Source organism: Gossypium arboreum, chromosome 11 (assembly GCF_025698485.1).
Source record: "Gossypium arboreum isolate Shixiya-1 chromosome 11, ASM2569848v2, whole genome shotgun sequence".
In the NCBI taxonomy this organism is placed as follows: domain Eukaryota; kingdom Viridiplantae; phylum Streptophyta; class Magnoliopsida; order Malvales; family Malvaceae; genus Gossypium; species Gossypium arboreum.
The window spans coordinates 37,450,119-37,463,327 of NC_069080.1; the positions used below are offsets into that span (position 1 = coordinate 37,450,119).

Sequence of the window (13,209 nt, forward strand, 5' to 3'; positions counted from 1 at the left end):
ATATCACTTATTTTAAACCTTTTATTTATATTATTTATTCGAAATTCCATTTACGCATTATTATTACACATATTATCTATTTTATTTTATTTTTGATACATTTTGAACTTTCATGTAAATTATTTACTTTATAATATTTATTTAAAATTTATGTGTATATTACTATTTAATATATTACTTCTTTTATTTTTCTATTTATTTCTAAATTCTTATATCTATTACCTGTTTTAAATTTTTTGTATAGTTTGTATGGTAATATTTCCAAATTTTCTTTTTCCTATTATTCATTTTATTTTATTTTAAAACTCGTTATATTTTATTCGTGTAATTTATTTGGAGTTTCTCTTAAAATCGGTTTCTTATTCATTAGCCCTTGGTTATATATGGTAGTATTTTTATAGTATATGATATGTGGCTATTGCATGTAACTTTTCTTTGTATTTTCCTTTTTTATTATTTATGTAATATTATTACCACGTACTTTTATTTCATGCTCAATATGCTTATACGATTGTTATATCAAATTTTGATTCCAAATTTCTACCCAACATCGATTGTTTTTTTTACCTTTAAGTAAACCAAGCTAATACATTTTGAGCCGATTTTATAATTGCTTATTTGAAAAACTTCCAAATAAAGGTAATGTTTGGCGATTGGAAATTCGAGAAATCGTGCCCTAACGTGCTGGGTTTCAATTTTTTGGTGGCCCAAAATAGTCAAATACCCCTTTAAAATTTCATCCATGTTTTCTAAATTTTAAAACAAGGCAATGTTCTATGTTTGGAAATTCGAGAAAACGTGCCCTAACATACTAGGTTTCGTTTTTTCGTTAGATCAGATAATTGAATATCCTTTTAAGTGCATGTTTTGGAAACCATGAAGTGATCTCAATTTTCGGAGATTTAAAATATCATGTCCTAACGTGCTGGATGTGGTATTTTATTCGTTTGGAACAAGTGAATTTTCAAATTCAACTCGAGTTGTTCACACTTTTTTTTAAAGGGATCGCATTTTAACTTTTTTCAAATTTTCGACATTAAGGCATAAATTAATCAATTTGGTACCAATTTTGGGCGTTGCGAGGGTGCTAATCCTTCCTCGTACGTAACCGATTCCCGAACCCGTTTTCTCAAGTTTCGTAGGCTGATGTTTTAATAAAATAAAATGTTTTATTAGGTGACCCAATCACTTCTAAACAAAAAGGATTGATGGCGACTCCATACCTTGTTTTAAAGTCGATCCCCGTTTTTTTAAACAAAAAATGGTTTCGACACGTGGTATGGGCCTTGACACTATTAAATTACAAAAAATTGTTATAACAACATAATTTATTTCCGTAAATGACATAAAACTTTTTTTAAGGGAAACTTTGATTAACAAATAACAATATACTACTATATTATTAACTGTGTTTGATATGTGATACCTAGAATTTCAAAAAAAATTCGGTAATTAATTTCAAAGTTTGATGCATTTTATATATTGCTTTTAATTACAAAAAAAAATACCAAACAGTTTTGTCCACCTCATATTTTTTGCTATATTACATTAACAAAATAAATATATCTTATAAATTTCAACTCAAACTCCTACTCAATGGTCCCGTTCACAAATTCCATCTCAATGATTTAATCTTTTACCTACATAAAAACAAAACAAAAATTAAAATAATAAAAATAACATGCCAATAAAAAATAAAAAATACATAAACTATCTCAACATAATAAATACGAATATTATTATAATTATTTTAAAATGATAATAAGTAAAATGTATTGGTTTAAAATATAATGTATATAATAACATACCAACTTAATTATTGTCAAAAATATAATTTTTTTTGCATAGAATGATTCAAAAGAAATTTCATTTATAATATTTATAAAAAACATAAAATAAATTTAAAAACATAAACTATTATCATCAATTATAAAATCTTAAAAATTAGAACATGTAAAGTATGATTCTTAGTTTATCTCATAAATTACAACTCAATGGTCTCATTCACAAATTCCATATCAATAGTCTCATCTTTTACCTACATAAAAAATAAATCTAATCAACCTAAAATACACATAACAAATAAATTACATAAAAAAAACATTCTTTATACATAGCATAAATAGGCTTTTTACTTCAATAAACATTAAAATAAATTATGAATGAATAAAATATAAAAAAATATAAACATACCTTAATAGCTCTTTTTATTCAAATAATATCTTACAAAAATAAAATAAAAAAAACCGAATTAAATCAACAATAACAACAAAAACAAACTAACATGTTTTTATAACAAAAAAAATACCTTTTCTTAAACACCAAATCTTCCCTAAACAACAAACTCTTCTTTCCTTTCTATTTATTTTTTTTCTTCTCTTTCTCTTTCCCTATTTTTTTATTTATTTTTCCCCTTCCCGCTCTTTCCTTCTTCTTCTTCTCTTCTTCAAAAATTTTCCTCTCTTCCGGCCAAAAATGAGACATTGGGGACCTTATAATGGTCTCTAAACACATAACTCACGGGTTCAATTCCAACTCCTCCCATCGCTTGACAGTCCCAGGTCGGTGCCGCCTATGGAAATGGCATGATTGGGGTGTGTCGCCTCTGCAGTAGGCGTGACCAGGTGGTGCCGCCTCTCCAGCAAGCATGACCCTTAGCGTCAGTTATGCTATCCCATCTATGACAGTGGGTCGGGTTTTGGGTCAGTTTTTTTTGTATATGGGTTGTATTTGACCCGTATTTCTTTAGGTGCCGCCTATTTAGTTCCTTTTACCATTTTTTTATTTTTTTCTATTTTCAGTCAAATTTGTCAGAATTCTAGGGTGGTGCCGTCTATGCACCACCCTCCACCTATTTGAATGTACCATTTTGGTACATAAATTTTTTAACATGCCATTTTAGTAATTTTTTTAATGTTATAATGTTTAGGTAAAAAACACAATTTTTGGATACCTCTAATTTAGAGAAAAACTTTTTTTTAACAAACGCTAGACATCTTAATTGAAGCAAGACGATAATGTTGTACAAATAGAAATAAAAAATAGTCAAATAAAATACGAGCCCTAAGACTTAAAAAGAAAACATAAAAAAAGTATAAATTCCAACCGCACTTGAGCTTTCCTTGTCTAAAAACCAGAATACCAAGAAACTTAAAAGCTCCCAAATTCACCATTGTCTACATCCATTGTTAGTCATAAATAGTGGTAGAAGCATCCGATAGTAAACAAGTCGATTGTAAGCACCCTAACCATTAAGACCCATTCCAATCCTCTATCTCCCGCCACCATTGCCATTAGACTTAACCCATCCACCACACCACCTCCATGGACACTTTTTATTGTTTATCTTCTATAAGAAGATAACAACAGGGGCCTTCTTCGCTAACTAGCATATTATCAAAGGGAAGATCCATGCTCATTCATCCTTTGTTTAAGCTACCCCTCATGCAAACCGACATATTCACATTGATACGTCCAAAACTCTTTTGATATCGCACGTCTCCTGTGACAAATGAACGTCGAGAAACCCCAGCTCTAGCAAGATCCACCACCATCTATTCTCCCCCAATCTACCATTGTTTCGCTCCAAGACGATAGCATCTAGTCCATGTCCACTTCTCAATTCAATGGCAACATCCTCGACGAGTGGAAGTCCACCCTACCCACCACTGTGCTTAATGACAATGCTTCTCTTGTAACCTATCGTTCTATTGTCCAGCGCTGCCTTTCGCCTGCCTGCCCCTCACCCGATTTACACCTCCCCCTCGTCAGAATTGATATGTCACTCATCAACTTCCCCACCCTCTATGGACAATGCCGTCAAAAACTGCCACCATAGCCACTCAACAAATCATCAAATCGCGACTTTACCCTTTTTTTCCAGACATTTGGAAAATAGAAAAACTGAAACTAAATCAGGATTTAAAAACTTTATGAAACAGTAAAACTTTTTAATTTTTATCATTTTCCTTAAACAAGCTCACGTTTATTTGAATAAAACCTTAATTGTTTAACTTGCATTAGGCTTGACCTTGGGGGTCATCTAGAGGTACAGTCGTGGAGGGCCCAAGGCTGAAAGGTGACCAAAATATTATTTTTCAGTTTTTAAGTGGCCTAAAATTTTTTTTAACCTTTAAAAATAAAAAAAATTACTAACTTTTAAAGGGCCTAAAAATTTTTTTCTACAACTTTTAAGAAAATGTTAAGAATGGGCTTGACTTACATTGTAATAATTCCTTTTAATCATGGTCAAAATTTGTTATTAGACCCTGTATTTTGCATAAATTGTGGATTTAATACATATACTTTAATTTTGTCACTTTTAGACTCTATACTTTTAGAATTTGAAAATTTTAGTCTTAACCAAATAATAACTATAAAACTCATTAAGTTTTGTTGTTGTTAAAATTTGAAGTGTCAAACATATTATCACTTGCATAACAATATGTCTTTTGTTATTTTCACATATTACTCACAAAAGAATCAATTAATAGATTTAATTCTTGTCATTCACATTAAAACTAAAATTTTGAAATTAAAAAGTTATAGCCATTAAGAATGATCCGATTGGTGAATTAGACTAAATCTATAACTTTAGGCATAATACAATACTAATACATATTTTAAATCAAACAGATTTAACTGTTACCATTGGGTTAAGACTAAAATTTCAAAATTTAAAAAGTGCAGAGATTAAAATTAATTATACAAATTTTAATTAAATTATATAGTATTTATTATTATTTTTATACTTGGCCAATGGCTAATTGGCAATGGCAAGGAGTACATGTTTAATGTTAGATTGATAATAACGCAACAAATACTTATTCAAGCAACCAATTTTCATTGTAGCCTTTTATAACTCCTCTTGAAGATGCTTTTGCATGATGTTTACTTATTGCTCGGTCTAATATTAATAGCCTAGAATTTCTTTATGACCATTTGCTATATAGACCAAACTTGTCACCTTTACATTCTTTGCCTAGGACCAAATTCATGCAACTAATTGATCAGTACCAACTGACTCCCGGTTAAAAGTAAATGCATTCTTGGCTTTCCTAAGTCTCTATTGTAAAAAAAAAAAAAAAGCTCTCAATTAAAGTCATCAAATAAAAGATCATACTCATTAGCAACATTATTTTCCAACCATGGACTCAATGGTAAAGAAAAAAAATATTGCCTATTTGGAGCTTGGAATCAGTCTACTCCAAATTGCTCTAACAACAACACAATCTTAAATTGCATGAATGTTGTTCTCCTGAGGATGTCCTCATGGTTGACAACAAGTATCTTTTATGATATGTTGTCAGCTTTTTTCGATATTGGATAACAACTTCCTAGCCAACGGCCATATCCTTTGTGGTGCTACTAGCCTCCATAATTTCTTCCAAATTTGACCCTTAGCTTTTGACTCCTACTTAAGGTTGCATTCATAAGCCTCTGATATAGTAAATAACCCTTTATGCGACCTCTCTATATGCATACATCATCACCCATTTCAATTTTTTGTTGGATTCATAAATTCACTATGAACCACAATGATATTTTCTAGCTTTCATCTCTATTGTCCCCTTTTATTGACCATTCCAACAACAATCACATCTTCCAAGATATCAACCAATTTGACAAGATGGTCCCATAGAGCCCTCAAATTTGACACCCACTAATCAACCTAGAATTGCACTCAGTTCTCATCCTCAATCGACCAACATATATTATCTTTGAGGTCGTCCCTAATCTTCAATAAAAATCTCTATATATAGGAATAGCTCAATCTTTCAACTGACACTAGAAAACTTGGCTTTACTTTAAATTTCCCTTACAATTTGTACAAAATACACATCAATTTTGGCTATTGAATTTAATCTTTAATTGAACAGAAATATTTATTATTCTTGCAAAGTTTCCTCAATCCTAATCCACCGCTTTCAATAGGTTGAAAACAAGATTCCCAATCCACAAGCACACATTTCCTTACTTCATTTGTTGCACTTTTCTCAATTTCATTATAAACTTTTATAGGCAAAAGTGTGTACTGCATAAAGTAGTTCATAATGACCATGATGACTAGTTAAGCAAGGATCATTCATCCTTCCAATGAAAAAAGTGTGGTATTATAACTACTTAGTTTACTTCTTACTTCATCAACGATGAATTAATGCATACTTGTCACCCTACTATGAAAAATTGGTACTCCCAATTACATACCTAAATAATTTAACTATTGGAAACCTGGCCTATTAACAATTGCCTCAAGAATATTTGTATCAATATTAGAGAAGAAAACCTTCACTTTTTTTATAATTTATTCTGGGTCTAATGTAAGTATTAAATTTCGCAAGACCTTATCAACATTCTTCTCTTGTGAGATTTCATCTTTACAAAATAAGGCAAGGTTTTATGCAAAAAAATAAAAAATAAAAAAAAGTAAGACAAAACTTGACTGCTTTTCGATAATCTAATTGGTTCCCACATACCCTAAGCAATTCTGTCTTTAGTGTAGTGTTCCACCCACTCCATTCCAACCAGAAACAAATATGGAGATAAAAGATTTGCTTGTCATATACCACGAAAGGTTTGAATTCATTAGTAAAGTTATTGTTTCAAATAGTTTGCATAGTTGAGTGGGAAATACAATGAATTTTTAGTCGAACCATAGTTTGCAAAAAAATTAGCATCTTATAATGAATCCTCCATATAGTTCTAACAAACTTGATCATATGCCTTTTCCAAATCTACCTTTATTACTATCCATCCTTTTCAACCCTCTTAGATTCTCTTAGAATGTATTGCCTATTATGGATTTAGAATGTTATCTTTTATACTTCATCCCTCAATTAAGCTCACTTGGTTTGACACTATAAATTTAGGCATCACTCTTTTTCAACTTATTGATTAAGACCTTTGTCAAGATTTTATAAGGGATAATGCACAGAGTAATTGGTTTGCATTGCAATAAAAATTCAATATTAACAAGTATATTATTTAAATTAACTTATTTTTTTTACTTTCCATTCTCATTTTTGAAATAAATATTTTAACTTTTTACAACAATTTTCAACAACATTCTAAAAAATTAAAATTAAAGAAATCATAGTTTTTGCGTAATACTTTCAAAAGTAAACTGTTTCAAACTAACTTTTTAAAAACACTTTTTAATTGCAACAACAATGTTAGACTAGGTATAAACTAGCATAGTATGATAGCTTGGAAAGTCGATGGCATGGCATGAATGACATTGTGGGCTGGGCCTCGCATTTATTGGACAGTTTGCAGGCAATTAACACAACTTGTATCATGGCACGAGGACTTCAGTATCACAACATCGAAGTCAGCTGATGGCATCATGATGAGAAGCTTATCGACGTTGCGACGACAGATGACGTTGTGATGATACGAATGAGGACGTTGCTTCTCTTAATTAAACTTAGCTATATTTTCCCAGTTGAACTTTGATTACTTAAGAGATATTTTAGTCATTTTGGCCTTTTAAACTTAGCCTATTTAAAGGAGCCTTGTATCCCTATTTCAATGAGGCAATTAAAGATGTAGTACTATAGAGCTTTTCTTTTGAGGGTGACAAGATGTCGTAAATGAGTTTTGGTGAGAGTTTTCATGGTAACTATGGAAAGAATTTTGTACCATTTTTGAGAGAACTTAAGGCTTTATTTTCGGGGTTTGGGTTTGTACGTCTGGTACATTTAGGTTTATTTTTCTCTGTATTGTACTCTAGTTTGTTTACTCATTTAGTGAAATGCCAAAACCTCCTTTGTCCGTAATTTTTATCTTTTTCGGAGGAGTTTTCCCCGTAAATTTTGTGTTTGATCATCTCTACCTTTTTATTTCGTTGTTTGTATAAATCGATATGTAATAGACATTATTAAAGAGCTAGAGACTAAAAAATAGATCACATCATTTTCCATTAAGTGCCAAACATTTGTTCAAGCTCTTGGAAGCAGCATAATCTCCACTTCGACATGTTAAGGCTAGAGGTTTTTTATTTTTCTCACATGTTTAGGGTTTTCATGGTTTTTATGTTTTTTTTAGGGTTTTTGGTTTTGTACCTGGTTAAAATTTTATGAGTCAAATTTGACATGATGTGTAAACATTGAAATTTGTCACTATATTTTATTTTAATTGATATTTGCCACTGTATTTTTAAAATATGAGAAAATTTGACACTCAACTTTTATATATTTGAATTTTATAACTAAACTTTGAATCTTATTAAAATTTTTCACCAACTCGACTTTTTAATTAAAATTTTAGCACTCAATATTAATTTTGATGGTTTTAAAACAAAATTAAAAATAAAAATGATTTCAAATATTTTATTTTAATATTTAACAACAAGTTAATTTATAAAATATCAAGATTTAATAAATTAATATTAGAATTTTTTAACATTAATCTCATTATACATTATTATTATATCTACTCTTTTGATAAAATGTCTAGAATTACTCATAGCCCTTCCTCAATCTTTAAATAGGAGGATAATACATTTTAATGCATTCGAACTCGCATCATCCTCGCACTAGCAATAATGTCGATGCCAACCGAAGCTAAGACTCAATCGACTTAACCTTAGAATTTTTATTTAACAAAAAAATACTTGAAAAATAATATAGATACAAAGAGAAAAAATTATTTATAAAATAATTGTTTTTATTAGTTTTAATAGTATAATAAATAACTTATTTGACGTTAAACATAATTTCAATAAAAAAATCAAAATTTAGTGACAAACTTCAATTAAATAAAATAAAGTGAGAAACTTCAATATAAAATTAAAGCATAACTGTAAATTTACCTTTAATTCATAACTACAATACACATATAATCAAGTATAATGGCAAATTTTAATTCCCACAAAAAAAATATAGTAACAAATTTGCATACTTTTTAAGTTCAAAATTTCGCATCCAAAATTGTTTCTCTATCTCAATTAACTTAAATTGTTTGAATAACTGTTTAAAAGTAATAAAAATTATGATAAAGGATTTTTTTATTTTTATCTTTTAATTTTTAAAATTTTTATGAAAAGATAATTTAAACCCAAATTAAATCCACCATGAGTGGAACTTGAAATGGAAGACCCTATTTATTATTTGAAATAAAACTTATATTAGGTATACATTTATTAATATTAATATTATTATTATAATTGATGTGTGCCATCCAACCTATATATGCATGAATTGATGCAAGGATAAAGTACAGGCGGAGTTATTGAAAGAAAACATTAACCCACCCCCCCAAAAAAAATGTCTTGGTTGGAAATTTAATAAAACAGTTAAATCTTGACATCCAAATTTTCTTTTCAAAATTAACCCCTTCCTCATACCAAACAACAAGCAATTGGTAGTAGGTACGATGTACGAGTAACCGAAATAGATACGGATCTCTGCAATGCCATCATTTCTTCTCCTTCATTTTTTAATTCATCACTTCTTAATCCCTCATTATTTCATTTTAAAAAGGAAGGTCGCTGGAAGGTACCCTCTGGGGGTACGTTGGAGCGTGTGCAATTTTTTTAAATGATTATAAAAACGGGGTTTTGTTTACCGGTTCCGTACAGGTAAAGGCAAAGCAAGGATGGGTTTAGGTGTGAGGAGAAAGGGATGGGTGACCGACAGGCGTCGGTTAATTAAGAGTGGCCGTTAAAGGTAGTGGCAGGTTTACAGCCTGGAATTGACAGAAAAGCAGTAATGATTCGCCCTCCGATTCGGCGACCAATCTTGTCGTTTAGCTTCCGTGCGGCCGTTCTTTTAAACTTTTTTTTTTAATTTAAAAATAATTAAAGAAAATAAAACTATAAAGTATAAAAAATCCCACACGAAAATGCTATACAGGCTGGCTTCCCCAGTCAAACTCAGACTCAAACCTTACCCAACCGTTATCATCTTTATCTCTTAAGCTATTGCTTTTTATTTTATTTAAAAAAAGAAAATTTGTTTAAATTGTTTCCGTGATAAATTATGGTACGCAGAGTTCGGTTTTGTCTCTATAACTTCCAGAACAGTGAATAGGAAGCAACCGTATGCTACGCTCTTTCTTTAGAGCGTATCTTCACACGCCCTAAACTGCCAAGAAACTTCTTTGCAAATCCCCCACATGCGGGTTTTTTTTTTTTTTGCAATTTGTAAATTAATTATTTTATTTATAAGCGAAATAATCTAACAAAAAAAATATTTGTTGATAATTCATAAAAAATATTTAAAATTTAAAAATGAAATGAAATGAAATGAAATGAAATATTGCAAAAGTAAAGGACGCTCCAAATTACATCGGAATTATGATAGGTACAAGGTAAATTCCCTCCGCTCCCTGCAATAATATTATTGAGTTCATAAAATTTCTCTTTTCATAAAACACAGACAGTTGGACAGACGCTCCCATGTTAGAGAGTCCGGAAAAAGCTCAAGAAAGGAAAGAAGATATTAAGAGAGAGTGACTTATGTAAATCAGTGCAGTTCAGATGTGACGCGTGTCCGTTAGCCAGCTGTATCCCAAACGACCTTTCCCCCCAACCGCTTAACTGGAACAATCGGTGCCCATAACGCTTCTCTACGCTTTCCTCTTCACCCTTTCAACCGGTTACTTCCCTCTCCTCTCTTATATATTCTCCTCTTCTGTCTCGCTCTCAATCGTCTTTCTTTTAAGTTTTAAGCTGCAATTCGAAAGCCCCCAGGGGAAAAAAAAAAAAAAAACACACACACACACACACACACATCCAAAGAACCCAAGTCCTTCCCTATTGCATGCCTTTCAATTTGATTTCATGGATGTAACAAGCACACCAAATAGAAAAGAAATGGATCGGATCAAAGGTCCATGGAGCCCCGAAGAAGATGACTTGCTCCAGCAGCTGGTACAGAAACATGGCCCCAGAAACTGGTCTTTGATCAGCAAATCAATCCCCGGCCGATCCGGTAAATCCTGTCGGCTCCGATGGTGCAATCAACTGTCACCGCAAGTTGAGCACCGTGCCTTCACCCCGGAAGAAGACGAGACCATCATCCGAGCACATGCCAGGTTCGGTAACAAGTGGGCCACCATAGCCCGACTCCTCAACGGCCGTACCGACAACGCCATTAAAAACCACTGGAACTCCACGCTAAAACGTAAGTGCTTGCCGGTTGGGGAAGAGTGTAATTTCGTTGCTAATGGAGGGTATGATGGTAATCTGGGAGGAGAGGAACGGCAACCGTTGAAAAGATCGGTGAGTGCTGGTCTATACATGAGTCCAGGGAGCCCATCGGGATCGGATGTGAGCGATTCTAGTGTTCCCGTCTTATCATCTTCTTACGTGTACAAGCCGATCCCAAGGACCGGCGGTGTTAACGTTGATGTAAATGTTACGCCAGCTGGAGTGGAAGCGGCATCATCTTCCAACGATCCACCGACCTCACTGAGTCTGTCTTTACCGGGGGTGGAGTCATGTGAGGTGGTGTCAACCCAGCCAATAACGGAGTCAACTCAGAATCGGAGTGAAGAAAGGGGAGGTGGGGTGATGGGTTTCAGTGCGGAGTTTATGGCGGTGATGCAAGAGATGATAAGGGTTGAGGTGAGGAATTACATGACGCAGATGCAGCAACAGCAGCAGCAGCAAAACGGCGCAGTTTCGGGAGGAGCGGGAATGGGGATGTGTTTGGATGGGGGGTTCAGGAATCTTATGGCTGTGAACCGAGTCGGGATGAGTAAGATCGAGTGAAAGGTTAAAAATGAGAGTAAAAGATGAGAAAAAACTGGGCTGTGTTTTTTCTTGGTATGGGAATTAGGCGGTGAATAATTTTGTTCATTTTACGGAGAGAGAGATGGGTGAAAAAGCTAAAAAATGACAAGTAAAAGAAAAAAAGGGCGACTTTTCTAATTAAAATTTACCTGTCTCTTAGCCTTGTTTTTAGTAGATATTAGTGAAGGAAGACAACGGAAAGAGAAGGGAAAAAATTTCCTTTAGAAATTTCAATCTCACGTCTCTTTTATTGGTTTTGTTTTCTTATCTAAATTTAAATTATTTTTTGCATGTAAATCTGAACTATAAATATACTTCTTATAACAGGGAACTGAAAACAAGACAAGATTTGTATATGTTTTTGTTAGTATAAATTATTTTTTGTTATGTACTTAAAAATTTTCATTTTTCGAAAACACTTCTAACCAACCTTACTTTAGCTTTCTTATTTTAAATGAACTTCCTTTTTATATAAATATATTAGATAAAATATAAATTTTAATTTTTAAAATGAACTACCGTTCGATTGTTAGCAAAGAAGGGAGACTACCATTCAAGTGAAAAACAATTTGCCTTTTATTATTATTATTATTATTAGACAAATATGTTACTTGTTAATTAATGTTTATCGATAGGTGTGGGACATGGTTGTTTTGATGGTTCAAGGAAGTAAAGCAAATGGTGAGCACAAGGGAAAAATGAATTTTTGGTAATAGAGAAGGGATGAAATTTTGTGGAAGGTGAAGGGGACACGTTTTGATTAAAAATGAAATGGAAAGTGTGAGAAGAAATATTTATTGGTTGAGGGTGAAGTCAACCAAAAATATCTGAAATGCTAACAACCCTCACTTCTTTCTTTAACCACTAATTTGATTATAAGAACTTACATTAGCTGTTTGAAGAAAAATGGTTATATCCCACACCTTACCATCATGTTGTGGAGGGTCTAAATTGAATTTTACTAAAAAGACCCATCATGTTACAAGGAATCAATTCTAAACTCTCCAAGATAGAATTGGCAAAACATAGCCATCACTCTGCTAATGCATCCTCTTAATCCTCTATTTTTAGTGATTCTTTGCACCATATACAGTATAATCAAAGATTAATTAATTTCATTTATCTCAAATCAAACTTTCAGATCTTGAATTTGAAGTGGAATTTATACTCTCAGCTTTTTTGAGCTTTAAGAGCAAGTTGGGCCAAAAATAAAATGAAAAAAACATGGGGCGACATCACAAAGGTTGTCGGTGTGAAGCTATTGTCGTTTAGCTTAAGGGTGACATTTTATGTTACAATCCATTTTTAACTCACGCAACCCAAAATTTTAACCTCCCAACTCCAAACTATTTTTGAAAAAATAATAATTTAAATTAAAGAGCATACGGTTTCACGATATGTTCATACAACACGAGCCCATCCAATCAACTCTCATCTTACTTTTAATCCCTTTATTATACTAAAATTTAAGA

At 32.0% G+C, this 13,209-nt stretch overlaps 1 protein-coding gene across 1 annotated transcript; it reads left to right on the forward strand.

Annotated features, from left to right (window-relative positions):
* The first annotated feature begins 10,576 nt into the window (after window positions 1-10,576).
* LOC108473959 (transcription factor MYB73) lies at window positions 10,577-12,083 on the forward strand. The gene has a single exon (XM_017775796.2). The coding sequence runs from the start codon at window positions 10,784-10,786 to the stop codon at window positions 11,714-11,716; it is 933 nt and encodes a 310-aa protein (XP_017631285.1). The 5' UTR covers window positions 10,577-10,783; the 3' UTR covers window positions 11,717-12,083.
* Window positions 12,084-13,209: the final 1,126 nt, after the last annotated feature.

Coding starts and splice junctions, on each gene's coding strand:
- LOC108473959 (XM_017775796.2), top strand. CDS start 10,784: ATGGATGTAACAAGCACACCAAATAGAAAAGAAATGGATCGGATCAAA.